This window comes from Anopheles funestus, chromosome 3RL (assembly GCF_943734845.2).
Source record: "Anopheles funestus chromosome 3RL, idAnoFuneDA-416_04, whole genome shotgun sequence".
Taxonomy (NCBI): Eukaryota; Metazoa; Arthropoda; class Insecta; order Diptera; family Culicidae; genus Anopheles; species Anopheles funestus.
Window position 1 is genome coordinate 2,639,369 of NC_064599.1, and position 26,707 is coordinate 2,666,075.

Sequence of the window (26,707 nt, forward strand, 5' to 3'; positions counted from 1 at the left end):
AAAAACATCGCGTTTTGTCGGTGATTTATCCGTTCATTTTGAGAAGGATTACTAACAAGCGTTAACATTAAATTTGTTGATTTGATGGTAAGTTTGGAGAATGCAAGTATCATATATTAAGAGATTGTTTTCAAGGAATTTGTAAAAAAAAAATATGTTTTTAAGTCGTGAATAGACTAAAAGAAAGATTAAAACTGTTTAAATAATTCCTAACATTGTCAATAAAAGTCATAAAATAAACAGATCGAAACATTTTGTTTAAACACCCAGTGAGATGAGTGATTAAATGAAGTTTCCCTCTCAATTAAGGCTTAAACGACAGTCACTCGATTGGACCATTCTGCAACAAGATGAAACACATTCAAAAGCAAGTGTGGCAACTTAATGAAAGAAAAACTAACACCTATTTCCTTCCCCAATACGATACATTCAATGATATGGTAAGAGTCTGGATGGCGGTGAAAGAGAACGGTGGTAAAATGGTTCACAAATTTATGTAAATGTAACCAATTGCGTTTGAATGCGTAATTTAATCTGGAATACGATGGTGTATTTAAAAAAAAAGGGCAGCACGCGAGGCTAAAGGTTAGTGGCAAAATACGGCCAGGATCAAATCCCAATTCTGGCGCGGGAATGCCGCGGAAGAGTCGGGAACGTTTGACGAGGAACGACGGTGTTAAGGTGGTAAATTTGAAAACCCGAGTTCCCTTCGTTCCCTACTGGAAGGGTGATTCAGCACTGACTGAAGCCGTCCAGGCGAAAAGGGGGAAACAGATAGGATAGTTAAGGTGGTGAAACCAGATGGTGGATACAGGTGGAAACAAATAGGGTTTAAACTGCACCTAACCGTTCGCGATGCATGAATATTTTTGCATACGTAGCGCTGTTTCGATTGACACCAGCGCGGTTTGGTGTGCTTCCTGTTGATAGTTGAAGTGCTATTATTCTTTCGGCGTCGGAGTAGTGAGGGTTTGTTTGCCATTAGTTGGGAAATATATTGGGTTGGGGGTGGAATCATTTTCACTTTCCAATAACAAACAAAAGTGGTTAAATGGTTTTGAAATAGTAGAATACCAATACATTGTTCATATTAATTCTAACATAATGGATTGCCAGACTTAAATGTAACAAAAATAGTATTAAACATGCTGCCATTAAAGATTTTCGCTACAGGTATAAAAACATGACGATCCAAAAAAGCATTAGGGAAATGATTTGATGATCTTTAAATAAGTTTTCCTTTTAAATTCTGGTAGCAAATTGAAGCGATTCATTGTGTTGGCCAGATGTTCATTTCACTTGATATGAGCTATTTTAAGAGATGTTATCTTGCTGATTGAGGAGGTTGTGGAGAAGACCGACTGGACCAGGTTTTATGCGAGAAGTAAAATATAAGAATTTATTTCAAGGCTTCTATTCGTATACAATTTTATTCCAACTACAATACAAATCAAAGAGTAAAAATATATAAGAAAATGTATTGAAAAATGTGTTTCATTACCTGGAAAATGATGTCTCTATTCTATTAAGCCGTGTCGGCTGAATCGTGTCGGAACAACAGTCCTAACATAATGTCCGTACCCTGGTGCGTTTACAATATCAATGAGAATGCAAATATGCGTTTTATGTATATTCTGACATGTAACTATGATATGCTTTATACTGCTCTTCCTCAAAAAAAGGTATTATTAAGTGGTACAACTTTGCTTCATGCATAAACTCCTCATACAGTAACCTTGATTCATTTTTTTAAATGTTTGTACTACTATGAAGGGTGTGAATCTGCCACCAAGAACGGTGTCTTATTATACTTATCAGTATCAGTGTAAATATTGCTAAGCAAATGGCGCGTGGTGACTGACATCGATTCACTCTCTAGACACTTGACTGATATTCACTAGCTATAAAACCAGTGATAGCTATAAAAGATGATATCTAGCTGATTGTGAAGGTTGTCGAATAGATTTTTATCAGTCTCGATATCGTAAGTTCCCAGTGTGCAACAAACTAGTGTAACTGACGTGATGGTGATCGGTACGTTTTCAAATGCACTTCGAATCTTCATAAATACTACAACCGGAAATATTTTATTTTTGGATTAGTTTTAGCCGTTTGTTTGTTGGTGAACTTCGTGGCCGGTTTCACAGAGCAGGTGTCCCCGTGTTTAGGAGACAAGTTGTATCTTCCTCATCCCACCGATTGTACTCGATATTCTATATGTACTGATTCGAAAGTCATCGAACAGCGTTGTCCACGCGGCTCGGAATGGGATATAGTGGAGTCTACGTGCAGTATACCAGAGGTGTCAAAATGTGGCGTGAGGCAGACTGGTCCAGATACTTCACCGCTTGTTAGCAAGTGTCCTCCAAAGCTTACCCGTTGTCCTGTGCATGCGAATCCGGCCGAGGAAGTGATCTTTATACCTCATAGTGAATGTCATAAATTCTACGCTTGTGTGTCGGCAGTTCCCGTCGAGCTAAGCTGTCCGAAACGGCTTTACTGGAACCATGAGTCATGCCAATGTGACTACGAACATTCACCCAGTACGGGTTGTGCTGTGAAGCCACCAAAACCAACGTTAGAGTTACCTTCCTTTAGTCGTGTACGTCGTTCGGACGAGGAAGTAACGACAACGGTTCAGCCGGAAGTTTCTGGTGCTACTATACGTGGCGTTACTTCGATTTTAGTTCTTATTGTAACAGTTGTTTTGAATGTGTGAAAAATTAAAAACGAATCTTTTCGGCCATTTGGTTACTTAATAAATATAACTGATACGCTAGGCTAGTGTAAAGCGATCCTAAAAAATCTAAATAGTATCCAAATGTAAGCCTAATAAAGAAAGAAAATAGTTTGAAAAAAAAACTAATTCTATTTAGTCACATAAAATACACGCTCAATGGTTCGGTTGACAAGAAGATTTCTATTTTCAGTGTAAGATCAAGAAGACACCGATATAATGTGATCTTTACACAGCATAGAATGGTCAGCAGGGTATAAAAATAACAAAAAAAAACTTGTGTTTTCACTTCCTTTTAAGCTTGGTAAACAAAATATAAACACCTTACCAACAGTTGATGCGAAAATAGCTACAGCCCGACCACACTTTACAAAGGTTTGTTGGTAAACAAATGTTTTGCTCCAATGTTTTCCGTTTTGTTTCTGGTTGCTTTCAACCGAATCATGCAATGTTTGCAGTTTTCGCGCTGTGATATGTTTTCTGTTTGTGGGTGCAAATTATGCAACCGAGCCCGAGTTGACCGTTTTTGATAGCCAGATGATGACGTAAGATTTTATACGCAAGTTGCGATCGGTTAAATAACAAGACTTTGTACGATTCCATCCGCTTGGCGGTCGTAGTGGTAACACGTGACGTTCTGGTTAAAGATGGCTAACGGAGAGTGTTTGCATATTTGCACCGATGGGCACGTTCTGGCGAGGGAATTGTTTAGTGACTCCAGTCTCGCCACGTGATAAGATGTCGCTGGTTCCGTACACACCGCGTTACAGTGTAGCAAGTGTACGTTGAGGTGTAGAGAAGCCGAAAGAACGACATAAGCTATATAAAGCAGAGGTCTGAAAGAATACCATCTAGCATTTCGTTATATCGGGTACTGAAGAACGTACAGAAGTAGTTTTCGGAGAACTAAAAATTTCCAAAAAAAAAGATCCAACAAAATACAGTGAGTGTAGTGAATATATCTCAAAAATTGATGTTTCTTAACATTTCAATAATTGTTGTTTTCAGAGATGAAATATAGTTTGCTACTCGTACTGTTTGTGGCAGCGACGTTTTCGGCTGCACTTGCGTCCCCAAGGCGGACACGTGTGGGAAAAACAGAACACCCTACCACAGCAGCTGAAGAAGTGACCACAATCGATCAAGAAACGGTATCACCATCAACGGAATTACCTGCCCAACCCGTAGAGGAAGCGTCGGAAGATAAAGATCCAGAACCAGCGAAAGATTTGCAAGAACAAAATAATGACGCTGAGGTAACGGTGAGCAATGTGGATGATCACGAAGTTGTTGAAACTGTTGTGACTGATGCTGTGGAGGAAACGGTTCATGTCCAAACGCCTGACATTGCACCAGTTTTGCAACAGAGCGAACCTGAGGAGGTTGAAGACACTGATGTCCAAAAGGTCCATAAACAATCACCCATCGAGAAAGATTCAAAATCATTTTTGAATTTGTTTCTAAACGGAATGGATCACATTAAGACTGCAATCAATGAGCTTCAAGCGGGCGTTCAAACGTTCTTCATCTCGTCTAATGCTGATGGAGCAATGGCGGATGAGGCAAAGTCTTAGATTATGGTGCTCTGGTTCTATTTCCGGATGTATTTTTCCAGGTTGTGTAGCAGTTTTTGCTCGAAAGCGAAAAAACACTGCACAACAAACGAGTTCTCAGTCATTAGCTATAAGATAAGGATAATCTTAAGCGGTGTGTTAGCCAGTTTTTGTTTCATACTGTATCTCGAACGTCTTCCATACAATAAAGTAAGCTATAGGCTTTGGTTTTGTACTCAGAGTGCGTAATGGGGTTTTAATCAGATCAGATCAGAAAAAATATATAGATGAATTATTTTTCTAATTATACAACATAAAGTCCTTCATGATTAACAATGAGTTCCAATTCCTCAAGAATTATTGAAAATGAAACACAATTAAAAAGAACTTCATAAACCGAATAGATCAGCTGTACAAATACAAGTAGAAAAAAATCATTCTACGTTTACGTAGACCATTACCACAACAATCAGAAAATGGGATAAAACAAAAATGAAAGCTCCATAAATCCAAAATATGAAGCACGTGCTGAAACTTTAAATGCTGTACCTTGGCTCGAGACAACACAGTTGTGTAACAGCAGCAAATGTTACTGCAACACGAAATAGTGACAGAGAATAAAGGTAAAACACAGTAAAACTGATTCTGTGAGACAGGTAGTGAGAAGGCGGTCTACTCACGCTCACATTGTGCTCATTCCCAGTGAGAAAGAAGCAAGTCGAAGACGGAAGGATCGCAGCATAAATTTCATTCATAACAGTGCCTGCCATGCGAGCGTAACAGTGAGCGAAAACCGATGCTGGAGAGAAACCGTTTTTCGGTCTGTTCGGTTCATTCGATGTGAGTAAATAGAAAAAAAACTTAGAAACAACGCTGGATCAAGAGGAATGGAAAAGGATGCAAACACAGATAGGAGTAAGATATCAACAATGGAGCAGAGTGCTACGTGGCACACGTCAGCCGGATGTAAAGCGGTCCGAAAAAAAACGGTAAGCGAGATCATACAAGGCCGGCATTAACGACGGAGGGAAAGAAATAGAACGGATCCGGTTAGGCTGTCTGCCTGGAGGAAATGAAAGAAACCACCGGAGCATAAAGCATAAACTACACGCAACATAGGGTGACCAGCCCGGTCCCTTGTGCACAAATTGTGTACGTTTCGTGTTAGGGGAAATTCGAACCCGAACGGCCGAACGGCCGAACAGTGCCGAACACAGACACACCGATAGGCAGCTTTAGGGGCTTCACTCGCTGTTGCTGCCGTACCATTTGTTGCGTTATGCGTTATGTACTCGGGTTTTTCGGTGTTGGTAAACCAACGTGTTGCTGGATGCGAGCAAAACCAGCTCGGGTCGGATATCTGCAAACTTGCATGCAACTCCCGTAAAGACAGCACGGGTGACTGCAACTTGTTCGCGCGCACGAACCCTCAAACCCAGGCGGGGGACAGGCGCACCCGACGACCCGAATACCCCGAACGACCATGCAAGCCGGCAGAACCGAAACGACTGGAAAAGGACTTCGCTTCGGGTTTTTGAAGGGTTCGGGTACGGAATGTTCGGTTTCATAAATGCAACTACACGGCGCCGGCCAGGATTCAAACGCCTTCGACGGTTCGTACAGTGCGGTTGTCGTGCCGATACTTTTTTCTCTCTCGTATCACTCTTGTATCAACTCTTTTTTCTGTTTGTGTACATTTACATTTGTTACATGGACCTCGGTGTTGGCCCCCTCCCCTCCTTTGGTTTCCTTTTCCGGGTCTACTACCAGCCAGCCTACTACTGCTACTAAAACTGTTCGCTGTCATCTGTCATGTGTATGTGTGTGTGAATACGGTTTGTTTTTTGCTCGTTAGTGTTTCTGCCTTTCACTACTCTTCTTTCCACTGTCAACGGAGTGGTCATCGAAGAAAATCTATCACGTAGTGTAACAAAACGCGTCATCATCCTCCGGTTTGGTGTAAAACGAAAAGCGAAGAATCCAGTGCATTAAGTAGTGATTGACGGAGAAAAAAACCTGCCAAAATACACAAAATTGGTTCCGACTGTGGCCGGGTCGTGCCTAGCAGTCGGTACACGGTGGGACTCAATTCGATCCCAGCTGTAGTGTGCGCGAATAGTGAAGAGTAGCAAAGTATCAAGTGACCGTTACTTGAGCAATGTGCGCTAGTGTAACGGTGCAAACGTTATCGCGTGTTTGGTGTCGTTTCGGTTTTACTCCTTTTCGTCGGTATTTCGGATTGAGTTTTTGAGTGCAAATTTTGGTGTATGTGTCTGCTTCGCGTCGCATCGCTTGGTGGACCGCGCAAAAATTCCAATGCTGCTGTGTCACGGTATCGCCCAACCGGTTCGCGATACCGTCCGGATGTGTGCCGAAAAGCGGGACGGCCCACCGAATGCCACAGTAGCCATGATGAACTAGGATAACAACGTAACGCCTTCCGTCGGTCGTCTACTACCTTTACCACTCTGTTCACTCCCCCAGAACTGTCCGTCTTTACGCGCGAGGGTGAACAAGTTTCCGGTGGCAAATCTGTGCCATTTCTCAGCTGTAACGTGCAAATGTGAAGTTGATGAACTGTACTTTCCTTTGGCTGCTACTCTACGAGCTCTACTGCTCTACTGCTCGATTTCTGCTCAGGACGACCGATCCGAACCGAACTCTACTCAAGTCTGTGCTTATCTGTGCGGTTTCTTGTCGCAAGCAAAACGTTTCGTCTGTTCTCCTACGTATGTACGTCTAAGTGTCTAAGTTGGAACTCTGGGCCACCCTGAGCCACCTGTCCGAACAGTGAACTGATGCACCCCAAAAATCCGCCACTGTTCCCTGATCAGCAACAATCGGATTAAAGGCGGAAAAGGAAGAATCCATTCCTCCAGACCAGCGGTAACCGAAAAGCAATAAGGAAGAAAAGCAATAAAGCCGTTAAAGCAATAGCAACCGCAACCGGGCAAGAAGTGCGATTGCCGAGAAAGTAGTTCGATCGATTCCCGCGCCAGTGGTTTCGATGCGAACAAATAAATGGTAGAACCGTCGGTGTACGGTATGAGTCGTTGGGTTAAAGGCAACCAGCTGCTCTGCGGAGGAAGCATCATGTCCAGCGGTGTGCCACTCGTTCGGGTGCGTTTTGTGTTTTGTGTGAGCTGTGGCCTATTTCGTTGAGTTTCGGGAGCTCCCGGTTTTGTGGATGAAACGGGCTTCTTTTGCTGATGGACTCTAACTTCTACGGATTACTACTTACTACTACTACTACTACTATTACTACGATTACTACTATCGCGGTACGGTTGTTTGTGTTTCATCGCAAGTAGTCAACGGTGTCAATTTTTGTGCGTCCAGCTCTATTCGTTCGAAACTGTGTTGATGATTTGTGTTCTGGTTCTTCACGCATCAGTTTCCGAATTTAAACATTGCTAACCGTATAGCCGTAGCGTTAAGTGTTTTGTGCGAGAACTAGCACCTCTCAGCTTGCTACCTTGTTCGCGGAACACAAAAAAGTTACTAAGCAGGGACTGGGAATTCTTCATGTCCAGTGTCCGCAGTGTGCACGTGCTCGTTCGCAGTGGTTCGCCAAACAATTCCAGCCAATTCTTCTCGCTCGCTCACTGTCTGGATGAAAGTGCTTTGGTATCTGTGTCACGTTCGGGCGTAAAATTTATTCCATCCTTACGGGTATCCTGGCAGGGGCGTATTCTCCAGAGTATCTAACACGCGTATCCCAGCACGTACGGTGGTGGTGCGGATATAAAACTGGATGTAGCCTTTCGGGTACGCATCAGCTACACCGGATCTTATTGCGAGCAAAATTGAGAAACAGTTCCCCCCCTAACGAGGAACAGAAGGTGAGGAAAAATCAACAGACACCAACAGTAGTTTGCGGGAAGCAAGCGCACTGAAATACTGTTGCATTTCGGAAGGCACGGAACAAACCATCTTCAAAGTCCTATCGGTTCCAGAAGTGGCACCGGAGTATTTATCTCCTGCTGTGAGCAAATGCAACCAGTAGTATTGATTTACGCCGTGTTGGTCGTGAGATAAAATAAAACCAGAAAAAAAGGAATCGAAACAATCCGATGTAGTAACTCCACGCCATGGATCATTTCAGTCGACCTAAGGGCAAGGCACTGATCGGCAATTGATGCACTTGTACGCTGACAGCAGTATTTAGAAGTACCTGAACGTAATCCATACCAAGTTTCGAGATCATTTAGCGTCCCTGTTTGGTCACACGACATACCCCGGGGGGAGTAGTAGAAACCCCGGAAGCGCTGTTAAGTTTTCCCGACACCCATTTTCATTGAACTCCGCACGCTCCTCACTTCACACAACTCAAAATGCCCCGCTGTTTGATGGCAAAAAAATGGAAAGCCTATCCATGGCCGGACCGAGCAGAAGAACAACCGACCGCTGAGCAAGAACTGGACTCGAACACCTCCACAACCGGCACAAGCAATCCACTGCACCCGGTACCATCTTCACCATCCACGACGGAACGAACCGGTAGTAGAAGTAGTAGCAGCAGCAGCAACGATACTACCAGCACATCCAGCACGTCCACGACGGTTGCGCCTGAATGTAGTCAACCGCAGGGCACGGCCCAAGGACCGGCCGAACTCGTCGAGGAGGATGAAGAAATAGACGTCGTGGGTGATTCACCGGCAGCGGCGACGGCTACCGCGGCCAGCAGCAAGACCACCGGCAGTACGGTAGCCACCTGTTGGGGTCCATCCTCACCGACTGCCGGTGCAACGGCACCGAGTCCACCGCCTCACTCGCCGGAAGCGGCCACGCGCGAATCAACCATCCTGTACAACGGTAAGTTGTAGTGGCAGCTTCATGTTTTTGTTTGCCACGTTATCGTTATCGGCCACTAGGTCCAAACTGGGACCCGGAACGTGCGTGCGTGCGTGCATGTATCGTGACGACAGTCACCGCTAGTTTGCTCCGTTTAATTGGGATTAGCTAATGGGCAGCGATGACTGGACGGCGACGTGTTTTGTTGGGGCGGTCCCCAACATGGGACTGCATGGGTGCACGTGCCCGGAATTGGTAACAAACCGTAAGCCACACGCGAGAGAACAAGTGGCAAAAAGAAAGCATCCCCCAGAAAGTAAACGAAACGTGAAAGTCTCACACCCTGACATGACATGGTGAAGTGGTGTTGGTGTTGGTCGTATGGCCCCGTGTTGAACGTTGTGGCCCGCGCGGTTCTAACATAATTCTAACTTTATGTAATCTGCTGTTGATGGTTAAAGTGATACGCATTACAATGCTAATGCGACGTTTTGTCCGTCGGTAGCATTAGGGATGTGTGTTTCGGGCTCGGATTGCGTGTGGCCGTACTTTTGTGGCCATGTGAAACAACTCAATGGTTGGCATACGCTAAGAGAGGGGATAGTGTTTACCCCGGAGGATTAAAGGATTACAAATGTTTGATTAGAAGAATGGTTACCTTAAGAGGTTTTTTGTTTTGTTGATGTTGTACGCGACGCGGTATTTGAATGGAAACAATTTGTTCTCGGTGCGATGATATTGTCTAATTCGCTTAATGAAGCCATCAAACGTGTTAAGGATTTGTGGAAATTTATTCTTTAAAACATTAAAATTGTACTTTTTTTCTTTTTTGGATTTTTTTTTTGTTGCCTCCCTCCTGTAGATTGCCTTAGGTATCAAGTTCAAAATCCCGCTAAATGAGTTGTGAGACCGAATTGCACACTTCTCCATTCCAACCGATTTGATTTCACCCGAGAGTGTAATGAAAAAATCACATCAAATTCCATTGACCGACACCGAAATAGGCCATCGATCGGGTGGGCCATCTCCATTTCCCGGGACGTAAACATAATCAAAATCAAAACCACGTGCCATTTTCGCCCATTTCCCGAAACGGCCACGCCGTTGGTGTCCCCAATGTTTTTATTGTTGCTGTTGTGTTGCATCATCCCACGGGAGCTGACCGGATAACGAAATAGAGTTTTGATATTTCAGCCCCAAATTCAGTCTCCCAATTCCGTATCCATCCATAAAAAAATACCCGCAAAATCTACCCCATTGGAAGCGAAAACGCATTGGATTTTCAGTCTCAACGTGATGGTGGCTCATTTTCATTAACACGCACTTTCCCCGCACACAGTAGGGCACATAAAAGCGGACAGAACGGGGAGAAAAAACAAACATTTATTCTGCCTGGAATCGTACCGGGGGACGGAAAGAAAAACACATACTTGAACTCATTTCGGACAGTGGCCAACGAACACGGGTGGCAATAAAAACCGGAAATAAAGCAGCAAGAATTTAAAAGCATCCCGACGGGTCTCCGACGGGATTAGGCCGTTGAGGTGCAGTCAGCTTAAAGGGAAAATGCTCTCACCGTCTTCATCGTTTGTGTAGCGAGTTTTCCAATTCCTAAACACCCTGATGGCGATGGTGATGATGATGATGATGATGGTGATGGTACAGAAGGAACGCACCGTGGACGTGCTGTGTTTTTGCTTTCTTTGCAGTAAGAAAAGCGCCCCGAAAGAATTCCCCAAACAAATGCTCCGAGTGCTCCGAGTAAGGAAAAGGATCGAGTGCGCGGGTGAGTTTTCTTTTATGGAAAATTGGAAATTCGCAATCGGCAGTCCGGTGGTCCGTGGGTCCGGTGCGGTAGATCCGTCCGATTTTCGCGCGATGGTGCGAGTCAAATGAAGTGAAAGGCGCAGTTCATTCGGTGTGTTGAAAGTTTAAGACACGAACTCGAACGCAGTGTGGCAGAAGAATACATTGCGGCATTCCGGCAAGGCGCTAAGATTGAAGCGCTCCAGTGTACGGGGGGAACCTTGGGCGTTGAAATGTTGACTGCTTTTATTGTTATTCTTGGCCGTTGCTGCTAATGGCCACCGAATAGTATTAAGTAGGAATGAAAGTCGTCCCGAGCGCTGGCCATGTTTTCCGTCTTGTCTGGTATCTGGGAGGGAATGCGAATTGAATGTGATGCTGCTGTTGCTACTTCAGCTACCGTTCCGTTGCAGCAGTCTATTCTTGCTCGTTCGTGTAGTCCAGCACGACCAGCAGACCTTTCCGGGTACGGGGGTCATTCAAACTGACCGTAGTGTGGAACGGACGAAACGGCGGCGGTGAAACGAAACGGTATCAAATATCCAATTATGTTTGCGTCATCTTGTTATACATTCTGGCGACTTTATGTCTATTAAGGGACCCATATAACAGGTCTCCCAAATGGTTTGGGTGATTCTAGAGTGCTGCCACCGTCGCATTTCTCTACCATCCGTCCTCCCCGGTACCATCGGTTGTTGTGTGCCTGGCGCTCGTTTATACAGTGGATGGCGAGGTTGTTGAAACTACTCAAACTACGATCACATTAGCTGTTGCGATTTTTCGACCACCGTGGTCGTGATCGTTCCTTTGGCGTTTTGTGATTTTCCGAAAACAGTAATGGTGGCTACCGTATCGCCACCCTTTTTTTGGTTTTGCTTCGCTTTTTGGTCTCAATCTCTGTTTTGCTCTAAATGGAAGATTTCCATTTCATTTCGAACCGTTCACATGGGACCGGGTCACACATTCTTTTTGGGGGAAAAAACCGTTCTTAAAGTGGCGTTTTCGTTTCGTCTCTTCACTTTCCTGCCGAAAATGGTACGCAACGCAGCGCCGAAAAAAAAATGTGAGGAAAAAAAGAATGTTCCTCTGGCCGGCTAAATGGGTAGACTACTACATTGGCAGCAAATTATGGTGCGACGTGCATCCGCAGTCATACGTGACAGTTGGACATGGCGCGAGCTATGACGATACGGGACAGATCTGTTTTACAATCCGAAGCGTGGTTCATATTCGTTAATGGTTTTTAGTGGGGACTCAAGTGATTGAAGGATTTTGAAGAAGTTTTAGTGCAATCGATGCCCTTTTAAACAAACTTCCATTATTTAGATACTTTCACTGCTGCTTAAATAAATGTATCCTCTTTTGGGTAACGTATTTCATACTTTTAGGCGTAATTGCAAGCATGCGTTCTAGAGTAACAAAAGCACGAAAGGGAACATGCTCCTCGCAAACGCATTAATTAAATACCGTCCAAATCAGTGGTGCAAAATATTGAATAAAAACAATTATCTGACAAAAGGAAATGTGAAATCGATAGCAGTGAAAGTTATTCGGTATGGGAAAATTAAACCACCGTACCGCGAACCAAAAAAAAAACACTCCGGTTGTAAAAGTGCAAAAGTGTCAGAGGGTAGGATGGATTAAAAAATCAATAAAAACAGAAATTCTGTTCCGCATCCACTTCCAGCAGGAACAAGCGCACACATTCCCACACCAACTTCGTACGAGAGCGAGAGATGAAATGCACAAGAAGAGGCATTCCGAAGCGGCAGTGGGCAAAAATCAATTTCATATTCGCATTCGCCCGATGCTTGTTCCACTTATCAATGCATAAAATATGCAAATCGAACCAAAATCCAAATAAATTTACACCCTCCCCCTATGATTATATGTTTTTTCTCCCCCTGAGTTCCAGTTCCAGAGCGTTGGGCGTCTGTTTTTCAGATTCCTTTCACGCTGATGCGATTTATCGCACTCAGTCGTTTTTGTTCCATTTTGTTTTTTTTCCAAAACCCCGTTATTTTTCAATGATTTTCCACCGATTGACGTTCGGCAGTCATTTGTGTGCGGTGCCCAGGGTGCCATTTAGCTTCTCTCACTCCCGCTTTTTGTTCCTTCTCTTCCTTGCATCCTTTGGCTGCACATTGTGGGTGGCTATAATGCAGCGATTTTACGATTGGCGCTCTTACTCGACGCCAAAGTGCTGCAGTTGTCTCGGTGCGGAAAATCACTCGAACGGAAAGTCGGGAAAATCTGCATTCTTATGACCACCTTCATCCGTAATCGTTTCGGGCAAAAAAAAAACCAGGGAAGTGTAAAGTGTCTGCGGAGATGACGGATTAACGGACGGTGGATGAATTTATGGTTTCTGGTTCTGTTGTTTTTCTCACCGATTCGTTCGTTTTGTTTTTCCCCCAGTTAAGCTTATTCTTCACTGCACCCAGAAGTGCTGAAAAATGAGGGTGGGGAAAGGATATTCACTTTGCACGGTCCGCATTGTAAGACCATAAAAGCGGGGTGTTGGAAGGAAAAATAGGACAGTTTCGTAGACACTTTGCTGCACTGCCATTTGTTGGACAGCAGTGCGCTTCGTTGCTGCAGTTGATTTAATGACCGTAATGTGCTGCGTCTGGGTAATGACAATCATTTCATACGCTCAGACAACAAAAAAAAAATAAAACGTGAGTGAAAAATCCCACCAACATGGCATTAAAATAGTCCTCCCACCTTTAGAAAAAAAAACACATAATAAACGTATGCTTTGCATCGACCACTTGGCAGGAAAAGCGAAAAAGTACAGCATTTATGTCAATCGATCCGTAGCGAATAAATCGATTTTAACGTTCACCGCAACAAAACATTCTTCGCACGCACTCTGACCCCCCGGGGAAGCATCGTCACCAGGGCGGGGTGGAGTGATATTATGTTCGAATGGTGGTCGGCTGCAACCCTCACGGACCGGGGGGTGGTTTTTTTTATTTAATCGCGGAAATTGACAACGACAACGGGTCGCGACTGCGTCATACTTTGCTGCAGCAAACCATGCAGGCACAGGTTGTCCGTTTTCCCTCGTTGCATAATCGATTCGATATGGTGCGATCGATGAAATGGCTTCGTTGTTCTTTGAAATAGGCTGCTCTATGTAATTGCAGAAACGATTCTAAGATGATCAGTCGGGTGAAAGGAAGCAACAGTTCTTCCGGGGGAGCATTGTTGAATTAGCTGAAATATTCAACGAGCAGTTGGGCATCGTTTTATCGGTGATTGTTAATTGGTCAATTTGTGGTGTATTTATGGTAATATTTTTATAATAAACGAAATCATAAATAATGGATATACATAAAAATTAATTTTTATTTGCCTTAAAGTAATTACCTTTGCTTGTAAACGTTTTTGAATTAATTTTTTAATTTTTTGTCATCATTTGGGGAAGTTTCTAGTTCGTTATTTTATTATTTATTTTGATTTAAAATTCTACTGTTTTCTTTAAATAAAAACGCTTTAAATAAAAACATCTATTTGGAACAATTCAGTAAGCGAATTTTTGTTGTTAAAAATATTAAATTTAATCATTTATCATGATTATTTTTTTACATACCAAGAAGAACGTGGAATTACCTGAAGCAGTTATATTTCTTTCGGTATTTTATTCTTCATAGTTTAGATAAAAAAAAATACAAAATTATATTTCAAATATAAGAAAACAATTACACCAAAAACTTACCTATCATAATCCTTCCAAAGAACGCTTCATTAGCACCTTTAGCTTAAAATCAATTAAAGAACCATTTTCAATCGATCACTCGTACACCCAAACCTGTGGTATCCCACACAAACACTCGGCAAATGGGAACTGCATTTCCCCATTTCCATTAGCAATCCATTTCGTGTGGCTTGCACACACACCTGCGGAATCGCTCGGAGCACGATCGCTAATTATTGCCATCCAATTGGTAATAAAATATTAATAGAACATTGCAAAACACGGAACACGGTCGAGGACGTTCTGCTGCTTTCTCATTAGTGTGTGAATGCACAGTGGAGACGGTGGAGACTGGTAGGAGTTGCCCGAATGCCACTTCCAATCGGACGGCACAGGACCACTTTCACATACTTAAAACAAGACTTGTCGGTTGTTTATAATTACTATTAGTGTACGGTAGGTTTGATAACGTCCCGTAGGTTTCCGGTACCGGTTACCGATATGGAAAACGCATGTGGACGGAATTTGCGTGCCAAATTGTATCCCCATTTTTTGTTGATGGCGCATCTCAAGTGGATGTAGACACTGTAGCAAACGTGGACCGAAAAAGGATGATACAGATTGAAGAGGGAAAAATTGGTACGAGAAAAAACGCAACACAACGCTTGTGTTTGGTTATTTACGAGCTCGGGCCGCTTTCGGGGGTAGCAGAATGCAGCATTCATTCTACGCTCGTTATTAAATCGATTTACGCCCGCTCGAGTCCCGAGCTGTGCCGAATCGATGATGCTCCAGTGATGGCAGGTATTCTGCCTGTCTGCCTTGGACTACACATGGCTTCCGTAAACGGGGTTCGGGTGTTCCGACAACGAGGTGCAAACAACCGTGTCAGTTGAAGGTGAAAGTAAAATAGGGGAGCAAAGGGATACAAACCCGGGGTACCCGATGTCCGTTTGCGGAAAACTTTGCATTTTTTATCACAAAAAAAAACCCAACCCTATTACCGAATGTCCAACATCGAAAGGTTGAAACCTGGTTGTTTTTTTTGCTGCTGCTTGTTGCTAGAATTTGCATTCTTCCGATGAGCGTCCAACGGTACGTTCAATGTTCTCGCATCGCGCATTCATTGATTTCATCGCCTGAGCAATTTTTGTGGGGGGAAGATCTGGTGGGTGAGGAATGTTTGTCTGCCCCGCCAGCGCTGGATCCCGCCGAACGAAGGTATGTTCGGGATGGTCGTTTTTCACCGTGACTGTGGCGATGTGAAATTTGTCTGCTTTAGTTAATTTTAATTTAATTTTCACGTACAATGCTCAGCGTCAGCGTTCGGGGAACTTTGGGAAGGGATGTCCATGTGGAATACTGATCACTCCCCCAACAACGAAGGATGCTGTTTGCTGGACCAATAAAGCAATCCTTCATGCGTGGAAAAAGGACACACCTGGTTCTGGTAGAACACCGTGACAGGAGATGGGAGACGAGACACACACAAAAAAAGGACACGATTTGCTGACCGTGGTTGTACTGATCGTGAGTTTTTAGTTTGTTGTATTGCTTTCTTTCGAATCCGTAGTGGATTCGTTAGCACAGCACCACGTCGAATTGATCTCGGCCATCTCGGTTGGGAAGCTCACTGTTTTCATGTATTATTACGATGATTATTGCTGTCATTTTGGGCGCACTGGAGCGCACCCTCCTCCCTTGAGGTTGCAGTTTTTCGCGTTTTTTGGCTTCATGATTTATTTCTTCGTGTAGCTTGCACCGAGGTACAAATCCCTTCCCAAGCCGCTGTGCCGATTTTTGAAAAGAATCCATAGCTTCCGTGGTGATTCCTCTCTCTCTGCATGGCTGGTAGAAACGTCTCCATCGCTGCTGCCGGGACTCATTTCCATTTACTTTCGGGTACACTGGCCGGGTGCGTCCGAGTGGCATCGTTAACAAAATCAGATCCGGATCCGCTTGGTACGGATCCGCAGCACGACCGGAACAACCGTTCGGACAAGATAATTTATGCTATAAATAATTCCACAATCGGTAAATCTCTCTCCACCCTCCGTGTGTCCCTCGTTTGGGTGGCTGGGTGGCTGGGTTTTGTTCTAGCTGCTTCAGTTTTTGCATCTCTTTTTTTAACATCAAGAATTTAGTTGGATAGGTGGATTTTTGTCCCTTTGTCGTGGGAGAGACAGAAAAAGAGGAAAAGGTTTTTTTTCTCTTCTCTGTATGTTATTATTTTTATGTTTTGTTAGAACATTCCACACGGTTCGTTTAGTGTTTTGTGCTGAATGATGTAGGTACAAGGGAGCAAAAATTGGCCATCAAAAGCCATGCGTGAATTCTCCTCGGGGTGGTAGTGTGTTTTTGGAAATTTAATCTTTGCAAGGAAAAAACCTTTAATGTTGAAGATTAAATCATTCTATGGTATTCTATAATAGTCTATTCTATTCTTTTAACCCTATATATTAGTATTCAATAAATAGTTTAATAGATTATGTCCAATTTCATGTGTCATGTTGAAGTAAAATTTGCAAAATACATTAAAATGTTTTATTTTATGCTGAAAAAGTGACAGTTTTATAAAGGAGCTAATTTAATGAGGCATTCAAATATATTTTTATTGGTTGCATGACTACCGGGTAAACACTTCTTTTTATTTGGAATGACAAATATGCTAGGGTCCGGGATAAGGGAAAACAATCATGACCATCATCTATTTCACTCACGTCCCTGTTGCTACACGTCCCTTGAAGCAGAGCATCTCGGCGTACCCGGAAATGTCAACCCGTTTCAGTCAATACTTTCGGGTATGAAAGTGGAAGGACATTCGTAGTAACTCGAGCGGAACACCTAAAACTGCACACACACACAGAACAAAAGAACTCTTCATCTAACCAGCTGACGAAACGGCTTTGGTTGTGTTTTGCTTTTGTGTCCAGTTTCTGTTCACCAACTTCACGAACCTCCTGTCATTAGGAGTTGCGCTCCTGGAAGCAAAACCAACCAGCAGAAAAAGGTATCGAAACATTTGAAGGGAAGGAGTGGCGCAAACGGTTTCTCCGCATCCGCATCCGGTTGCGGAAGAAGCGAAAGTTGCGGCGGAAAGGAAGTCCGGAATCCAAAACTAAGGATTGTCGCATTTTCGGCTCCTGTTGCCTTCCGAACCTATGGGAGATAGAGGGAGGAAGGAGGAGTCCTTTTTGGGGAGAAGGTGGAAGGTGGTTTGGGTGACGAAAATAATCGATCCGAACGCAACAGCGTTGGGGTTGTTTCGGGGGTGAAAAAAAGGGTTTTCCCCAAAGATAAAGAACGTGCGATAAAAAGCAGTTGGCCATAACCATAACCATAAATCCCGTCACTTGCGTCACCTTCCTTGAGTGTACAGAGCTGGTCGATGTGCATGGCCGGCGTGGACAATCCAACCTTTGGGTGGGGAGGCCAACTGTTTTCTGTCTCTCCCTGTGCAGGTCTTTAAGATGGGTGTGTAGGGTTGATGTAACCATAATTCCTCTATCTCCTTAGTTGTGTTGTGTAGTCGAAAATCATACCATAAGGGACAAAGCAAAACCTGGAAAACCTGGAAGTGGTTTCATTGAAGTGTGCGGAGGTTTTTGGGGCTGAGCGAGTGATGAGCCAACAAGTGAAAAATGGTTAAATCTAAAGCCCTTTACTGCCTGTGTGATGGTCATCGTTTTTTGTATGTGAAAATTTAAGGATTTTTACGTCCGTTTAATAACCACCGATGTAAAGTGAAAACGCGAGTAATGTTGGGACTAATAGCATTTGAAGGAGTATATCCTCTATCTCGGGTCTCTTGTGCAGTCTCTGTTGCCTTTCGACGGTATTTATCATTTGTTGGGATTGGAATCTTTTTCGCTCTATATCTCTCTTGCTCTCGATCGTTCCCTTTCTTATCTATCGACCTCTTGGGCGTTATGGGCCTGAAGTTTTTCCAACGCCTTTGTCACCATCAGAGGGTCCCTGGTGCAATCACTACGAACATGGACACCCTCCACGTTGAATAATTTAAGCTTCTTATGAGGATTAATACCCCCGTCCGTATCGTGCACACGGGCAGCAAATCGTACATGTAGGATGTCCGATAGACCAACTCCCCTTTTTTACGAATCTCCGACTGGGAAGGACTTGAAGGAATCGGAGAAGTTTTTTTTGCTTCTCCCACCTTACCGTTTGGACAACTGGTCCCACATTGGTGCATCGGAGTGGGTAGAGAGTTTTTCGGTAAGAAAACATTTCACACTAAGCTGCTGACGGGTTTCCTGCTTCCCGGGTACCCGATTCCGAAAGCAACTGGCCTCTGGTCCGGATTTCAAACGCCACCGTTGGACGCCACACAGTTCTTCGGGACACACGGCCCTCACAGTTGCCGCACACTGTGCGACAGAATTTGCGATCCGTAATTTTAGTTTTGCGAATCATTAAAAATTCATAAAATTTTATCGCAACTGGTTCATGCATGGGCTCGCAAAGACGAATTTATTGCTGTTGGGTTTGAGTTTTTGTGAATTTTTACGAGGCACTTGTGTGGCTTACCCGGGGGGACTCGGGATCTTTTCCGGAACCTGCTATCTGGACTGTACCATGCGATTGCATACTTTTAGGCTCATATGACAAAAAAGAGGGGTTGATGCTTGCAGGGTGTGTATGCGTCCTTTCAGGACACAGACTTAAGTTGATCAAATATTACATTTCAAAAGGGCAAAATGTGTAGAAGAAATAATTATTATTATATGTTTGGGAAGGAACCAACCAAAATTGTTTTTAATTTTGTACTGATTCTGCATAAAGACTCCCATTTTGTCAAAACGTTAGCCAATTTGTGTGAATTAGCTATTCTCTTTCAGTGTAAAATTCCATTTAAATTAAACAACAGACACAAAATCACAAATAAAAACCCCCTTGTAAATCTCATCCAGCTGCAGCTTAAACGCAGATTGATATTATTTGCAATTAGTTCACCGTTTTTTGCGTGCTGTTGTTTGCCCAAAAGCTAAGCTTTCTGGTCAAATGAAACAGCGCACAGTGCCCTCATCGGAACAATTCGATTTACACGATCTGTACGTGCCTGCATGTTTTACGCTGATTAAAGATTCCTTTTAATTATCGTTCGACGATCGAACCCCTTGGCAACACACGGGCCCACCCATTTTGAAGCCAGGTGCCGGTCCAAAGTGTTGAACGATTTCAGAAGGATTAAACCTGAGGGGTGAGAATGGTGCTCTGCGAAGGAAGCACGCCTGTTAGGATGCATTTCGAAACACATCTAAGGTAAAAAAAAATAAACCAAAACCCAAATCCGGAAGATAAAAGGACAGTAGCCGTGCGTGACTGCACTCCAAATCGACACCCGTGATTTGGGCGCAAGACGAGCAGGAATTTGTACGTTCTGGCGTTTCATGTTGTCGCCGTTATTTGATTGTTATTTGTGTCGTGTTGGTTTGTGTCTGTCTTTCTCCCGGATACATCTCATTGGAAGGGATTTTTTTCCTCATTTTATCTTTTTTTTGTGCTCCCTGCTTGATGACGACAATCCGGTTCAATCTCATTAGCGAAAGCGATACACAACGTTTGGAGATATCGAACCACTCCAAGACAGTGCACACTGACTCGGGGAGAGGTTTGCGATAGTTTCCTTTTTACTCCGTTTGCTGCTGTTAAACTCGAAATTTCAATCACCCTAAAACGCAACGGGGACAAAATGTCGTGCCGGCCGGGGCAAAGAATCAAAGGCTCAAAAAGAACAGCCACAGCCTTCTGCGGAACAGCCTTCCGTCCCAGTTCTAATCAACAGTTCACCGTTACTCGGATTGCGCATTTGCCACCTCGTGTGCCTCGCAACTCGGTGCTCGGTGTCATAAACCGGAAGATACGGCAAGATCTCTTTGATCTATTATTCGTGTTAATAATTTAAATTCACTCGGTAGGGAGCCCTCTAACCCTCTAACCAGACGGAGAAGCGCATACGGGAAAGGAATGGGATTTACGACTCACTTTCCAAGGCTTTACTGCCATCGTTCCCCCGGGTAGGCAGGTTAATGCTTGGTGTGGGTGTGCACGTTGTGTGTGTGTGTGAAGCGTGAAAGGATTGAAAAACAATCTGCTAATAGATTGGAAATGGAATGAGCTATACCGGTGTCTATATCTTCCATTTCGCCGGAATCGCAACGTTCGGAACGGTGAACGTGAAATCCGCACCGGCAGAAAAAAAACAAGCCGGGGGTTAACAGTAATGGAAGACTTTTTTTTTGTTTGCTCCCACAGAAAGCAGCACATATTCACTGTACAGCACTAAACGAGAGATTTCCGTTAGCGATGGTCATGGGAAAAGACAGTCCCCCAGGGCTTCAAAGTGCGTTCCACCGTTTGGAGTCTAAAATTGATTACATTCAAACGAAAGCGCGGACGCTTCGAGCTGGTTCGTGCTAGATACTTTTGATCTGTATCCGGGGGTTTTTTGTGAATGTGTGTGTGTGTAAGTACCGATTCAAAATATAACCACCACGACACCAAATTCATGTTTGAGGAAGGCAGGTTGAATGCAAAAATTTAATATGCTCAACGCAATGTGCGTGTCGGCATGGGGCCCTGGTAAGCATATACCGAGAAGCGATTGAAATTAAATTTGGCACTAATTAACAGCGCGTGGCAACAGGTTGACGGTATCGGAGGGGGGGGGGGGGGCCGCCGTGAAGTGTTGGTGTAAAATTTAATTAAGAGCAAAGGTTGAGGCATGTTGGACTCTGATTGGGTACGCGTGCGAGATATCATACGAATCGTAGAATGGAGAGGAATTTGTTTTCTTGTTTCTTTTTTTCGTTCTGGTATTATCTGTGTAGAAGCTTTTTCACTGGTACACGTGAAAGGTGCGACGAATTATTGATGAATATAATGTCGCTTTAAACCGTGTATGTAGTGCGTTAGGTTCTAAGTATACTAAAGCAGGTTAGTAAAGTTATCAGCCTAAATGTAGGCAAACTGTATAACACTCGTTCGTTCTTTAGGGTTTGTTTAAAATTCGGCAAGGTCAAAATGATATGCTTTCTAGTTGGTATCTTTTTTCCCTACATGACATGGAAGGGCACATTCGGCTGCTCGGCTAGTTCCTTTCTTAAAGCCTCATCATACCGGGCATATTTCCGTCGATTTGTGCCCAAAGATACACTGGCAGTGTGGGAAAGAATTTTTAATCAAATAACTTTTCCACTCCTCGCTTGCCAATCAACAGACGCTCAGGCTGCTGACGCTTAGGCTTGGCCCATTGCCGTTCCACCACCCGGCGTTTTTATCTAACGGTTTGCGAACCGAGAAAGATTCACTCGGACGATAGGCTTTGACAGTGAAAATTACGAGCCGGAAAATATTCGTTGATTGAGAATAGTTGACGAGGCTGCCGTCGCTTGACATTCGGGTCCCTAGCGGTGTGGCAGCCGTATGGCCGGAAAAAAGGATTTCTGGAATGGATCAGAGCGAGTAGTTTATCTTTTCACTTTTTGCGAGGTAAAACGAGCACCCGCTTACCGAAAACCGGGATATTTGTAGCACACGCCGTTGGTTTGACTTTCTTGAGAGGGTCACCCATTATTTACCTTCCGCCTTCGTTACGGCGTTGGGTTGGGTTTTGTGATGGTGCTGCCATGCCCGAAATACAACCCCTTTTTCGTTATTAAGACACGGCGTTTCGTCGTATTGATGCTTTTAATTGGATGAGTGGAAAGTCATTTGTTAATTTGAGGACGTAGCAAAGCGGAAGACCCAGTGACCCCGGTGGGGTTGGGACCCCCACCACGTCAAACATCTTACGTATTCGTTCCGGTGTTTTAAGGAAAGCGCGATAGAAGGCAAATGAAGCACAAACCGAAACAGGGGAAAAGTTGGGCAACGCATGGTTTAGATGCGAGGAAAATACATATATTCAACGCGTAACGACACGCCAATCCTGTCTGTTTGGTGAAGTTCTTTGCCGAAGGGTGACAAATTCATGCGTGAGTATGCGTGGGTGATTGCGTCTCTGATCGTGTCGAATGAAGTTTCTTCAAAGTTTAAAGCCTTTAGGCTTTTAAGGAAAGGTGGCAGGATTTCTATGTGTTTTGGGCTGTAGCGCTCGAATTCTTTCACCGAAATTGTTTCATCAAGACAGTGAACTTTTGGCGCTTCCGCAGGATGTGTGGTAACTCTCATTAGAAAATTAGGGAGAAGAGCAATTTACATCTAACGACCAAAAGTGTAACGACGAGGCAACCGAGCGTTACAATTTTCTAGTTTATTAAATCGCAGTACATACAATTTTTATGAAGAAAATATTTTTTTATATATAAAATAATTTAAAAGATAAGAACAAAACGTTCCTTGCAAAAGGACTTCCAACCGTTTTTAATTGAAACTAAACGTACCCTTTTGTGAATCAATCTGTCAGCCTTTATTTTCCATATTCATTCCGAGCGCCAGTTGTCACGATGCACAATGCCACAATTTAGTCTTTGTTCGGAAAATTGGTTCATAAGCGTGTGGCACACCGAAAATAGCACCGAAAAGGGAGTTTTAACTAACGCTCCGGACACTGTTGCCGGAAAAGGTGCAGGAAAAGTTGTTTTTTTCTTTTTTCCGTTGAAAGGACACATACAGAACGTTGAATAAAAATTTCATTTCACATCCAACACGGGTCGCTATTTCGGATACTCTTGCAACATTCCTCCCCATCGAAACAATAGCCAAGCATCAAACGTCACACGACGTGCGGCTGGACGCGTTCAAGCATCTCGAACATTTTCATCTCGGTTCGGTTGAGTTTTTCACCGAAAAAGCCCTGACCTTACTTGCCTGGACCATTTCTGGGGGACGGGGAGGAATGGGAGGGAGGGGTTGAAAATAAAAACAATGGCAAAAATGGTGCAAAACCGAACCATTTCCCTGCCCAACACATTAATCAAAATGTATGCTCAATAAGACCACAACAAAGCTCAACCATTTGGGGTTTTGTCTGGGTCTGTGTGTGTGTAAGTGTTTTATCATCCCTTTTTGTTGTTTCCATTCACTTCCCATTTATCCCCGCACCAGTTCACTCATTTGGACTGGCCTTTTTTGTTTTGTTTTCGTTTGCTTGTTGCAAAAATAAAGCAAAACAACGTTGCTTCCTCTCCTACAGCTTTCTTGTCGTAGGAAAAGAGTTGGCAAATGCTTGCGGAAATGAGTTGCCCAGTGGGTGGGTGTGATCGTTGCTCGTTGAACAGGACACGCGGGATCCGTTGTTTCCCGGCGTACAAACCGCGGCCTGTTTTCGTACAAGTGAGAATCGAACAATGGAACGCCATACCGGGGCGGAATAAAAATGATAACGAGCGCGGGTAAAGGATTCACCATTTGAGGCGGCGGGGGAGGAAAAGTTCGCTCATTCCTGTGCGGTCAACACAACGGTTGGGAAACCTCTTTCCTCCCCCAAAAAAAAAGGGGCAAGCAAAAGTGTACGCTCGAATGAGTCCGAACCGTAAAAACGGGGGCCCAACCAAAAAACTTCCAACAAGTTAACTCGCTGCCACCGTAGCCCGATCTCTGCTGAGAGCTTTGTGGGGTGGAATGGATGCGAGAAGCGAAGGGGAAGGCAAAGAGAATGATGACGTTCTCAACTGGAAACGTTTGTTACCGTGGAAAACAACAGCAAGAGAGGAAAAAAACTATAGTATTATACACGGCACACGCAAAACTCCGGTCGGGTTTTTGGTGGAGTTGAAGGCGTTCGGTAGAAAGAACCATTCCCCTTGCACGCCGTACTTCAAGGGCGACCGGATCCGTCCGTTTTCTTGTCTAAGGATACACAGGTCGTCCTGAAAAACCCGGGTGTTCCGGAAGCATCTCATCCGGCAGCTGGTCGCTGGCAGCCTGGTCGGAGGTCGGAAAACGGAAACGCTTTGGAACGGCGTCTCGTTGGATTTCTAACTTTTTTTAGCCATCCGCTGTATGGGTACTTGCATACTTTCAGGCAGTTTGTGGGTGGGCATTGCACCCACCATTGCTACAGATCATTGGGGCCGCAATGTTCATCTCAGCTCGTCGGTTCGTACCTTCCGGCCGTGTGGGTTTTTTTTTCGGTCGCTCACCGTTCAGCATCAGTAGCGTTACCGTGTCAGGGCAGCATAGATTCTGACCGCGGACCGGGTCGGTTGTTGGCCTGGATCCTGCCCAAACATGGAAAGCAAAACATGGAAAAATCCTCCCCGGCATGGACGACTGGACGGGGTTTGACGGAGCGGAAAAATTATGATCACACATGAAGGCACACCGGCAAAAGGTCCATGGTAGAACCGGGGCATCAGACGTGTGTGTGTGTGTTGCTGATGTTGGTTGGTGGTTGGCAGAGACATCTTCTTTTCGCACTTGGAACGACTATCCCTGTTTTTTGCTGTTTCCTGAGCGTCCATTACAATCGATTCCGGTATCGGTTTGCTCCGGTTTCATGGTTCTTGACGTTTGGCACAAATTGTTTAACGGACGATACACACCTTGGAAAAACTTCAAAGTGAAACACGAACGCGTTTGGTTATCAATTAAATTCTGTATTTACATTTACATTTTTGGAATTGTATTTTTTTTCTTCCAAACACCAAATCCGTTTTGTAAGACGGCGACGCAAAGCTTGTCGCCTGATGATGGATTGCCTGTTTTAGATTACATGTTTTCCCCTTAATACGTTACGTTGTTGCTTTTCTGGCCCGATAAAAGTGTGAAACAGTGGTTTTTTAGTGCATGTAGATTGGGCACGATAAAACCACCATTTCCAAGCTTTCAAGCGATGGTACTGGCAATTTAATCCTCTCGCCAAACTCTCCACTAAAACAAACATGCACTAATAGAGCAATATCGCTGGGCCGGCCCCCTTTGCCCGCAAACGGTGTTCGTGTTCACTTACGATTTTTAATGGTAAAATTTAAAGAAGGCCTAATCCCGCCTCTTTCTTCGGGGGTGGATACGATGACGCGATGACGGTGTGTCATATTTCAGGGACACCTTACCCAGGGCCCTGATAGGGCCCAGCCCGCGCTTCCGGTAGCAGACCCACCACGCTACATTGACGCTAAGCACGCCAACCGGAGTTCGCGTCCCGAAACCGGAACCGGATGTCCGTTTTGTTTGGGCCACTTGGGACCCTACGGGGTGGGTGGGTGGTTTTTCGAATGCGACAATGCGGAGCGACAAATGTGTGGCTTTAACGAACCGGTTTGCCTACATTCGGGCGTAAGCACTTTACACCCGGGCCCTGTGCCGGGGGTCTCTCTAGCATCCCCGGAAGCGAGTGGATATAAATTTGAGCACCCAAATAACATACTTTACACGTTGGAAATCATTAAAAACACGGACTCGTACGAAGGGTGCTGAGGGATTTGCTGTGGGCTGGAACCATTCCATGCGGAATGTTTCCATTTCTCCGCATGCTTTTACTGTCCTGCTATTCGAACGCTTTCATGAGTGGGAACACAGTAAGGACACGTGTGCTACCATTTTGCTATTGCGACATTTCTCTGACAAGGTGTTTTTTGATTTCCGAAAGAAGCAAAAAAAAAACACACGATTGTTCGCCTCCATCTTATGGTGTATGGCAGACGGGGGAGTTTGGAGTCGGTACGTGGAGAAGGTTTTGGAAAGTGGTTCTGCTGACGGGTAGAAACAGGTGTGCAGGTGTCGCACACCGGAAATGGCACCCGACCAAAATACGCGACCGTGTGGAAACAAACAACCCGTCGGGTGTGTTTCGGGGGGGCAGAGAGAGAGAGAGAGAGAGAGAGAGAGAGAGAAGGTTGTGTTGTGCTGGACGTATTTCCCGCGTGCTGGTCGTTCCTCGGTCGTTTGCCAGCCCCGACTGGCAATTCATTTTCCCTCCCCCCACCCCCTCTGGTCGGCAGGGTGGAAGTTCGGTGGGCCATCCAAAAGCTTGCTCGCGCGTTTCTTCACGATCATATTTTATTCTAATGTGGGACACATCGGGTAAAGGATGCGCACCTTTTGCTAGCGAAATCCTTACGGGATCGTGGTGTTATTCCACTTACTGCAACACAGCGCACCGTCGCATGTGAATATCGTTCAGAGTGAAAGAAAGGAACCCTCGGCGGT

The 26,707-nt window shown here is 44.5% G+C and overlaps 3 protein-coding genes across 3 annotated transcripts in view; all 3 read left to right on the top strand.

Annotated features, from left to right (window-relative positions):
• Positions 1 to 1,914: 1,914 nt before the first annotated feature.
• On the top strand, positions 1,915 to 2,730 carry LOC125771197 (peritrophin-1-like). Its single transcript, XM_049441589.1, has 2 exons — positions 1,915 to 2,034; positions 2,103 to 2,730. The coding sequence occupies exons 1-2, from the start codon at positions 2,025 to 2,027 to the stop codon at positions 2,717 to 2,719; spliced, it is 627 nt and encodes a 208-aa protein (XP_049297546.1). The 5' UTR covers positions 1,915 to 2,024; the 3' UTR covers positions 2,720 to 2,730.
• Positions 2,731 to 3,528: 798 nt separating this feature from the next.
• LOC125771204 (uncharacterized) lies at positions 3,529 to 5,271 on the top strand. The gene is made up of 2 exons (XM_049441601.1): positions 3,529 to 3,680; positions 3,746 to 5,271. The coding sequence occupies exon 2, from the start codon at positions 3,748 to 3,750 to the stop codon at positions 4,309 to 4,311; it is 564 nt and encodes a 187-aa protein (XP_049297558.1). The 5' UTR covers positions 3,529 to 3,680; positions 3,746 to 3,747; the 3' UTR covers positions 4,312 to 5,271.
• A 2,173-nt stretch (positions 5,272 to 7,444) lies between these two features.
• The window catches only part of LOC125771142 (uncharacterized), a 62,162-nt gene continuing 42,899 nt past the window's right edge, over positions 7,445 to 26,707 (top strand). The window contains exon 1 of the mRNA XM_049441516.1: positions 7,445 to 9,105. Within this exon, the coding sequence (XP_049297473.1) occupies positions 8,625 to 9,105 (481 nt within the window). The 5' untranslated portion in view covers positions 7,445 to 8,624. The remainder of the gene's footprint in view (positions 9,106 to 26,707) is intronic.

Bases quoted from the DNA above. Each gene is read 5' to 3' on its own strand.
- LOC125771204 (XM_049441601.1), top strand. From the start codon at position 3,748: ATGAAATATAGTTTGCTACTCGTACTGTTTGTGGCAGCGACGTTTTCG.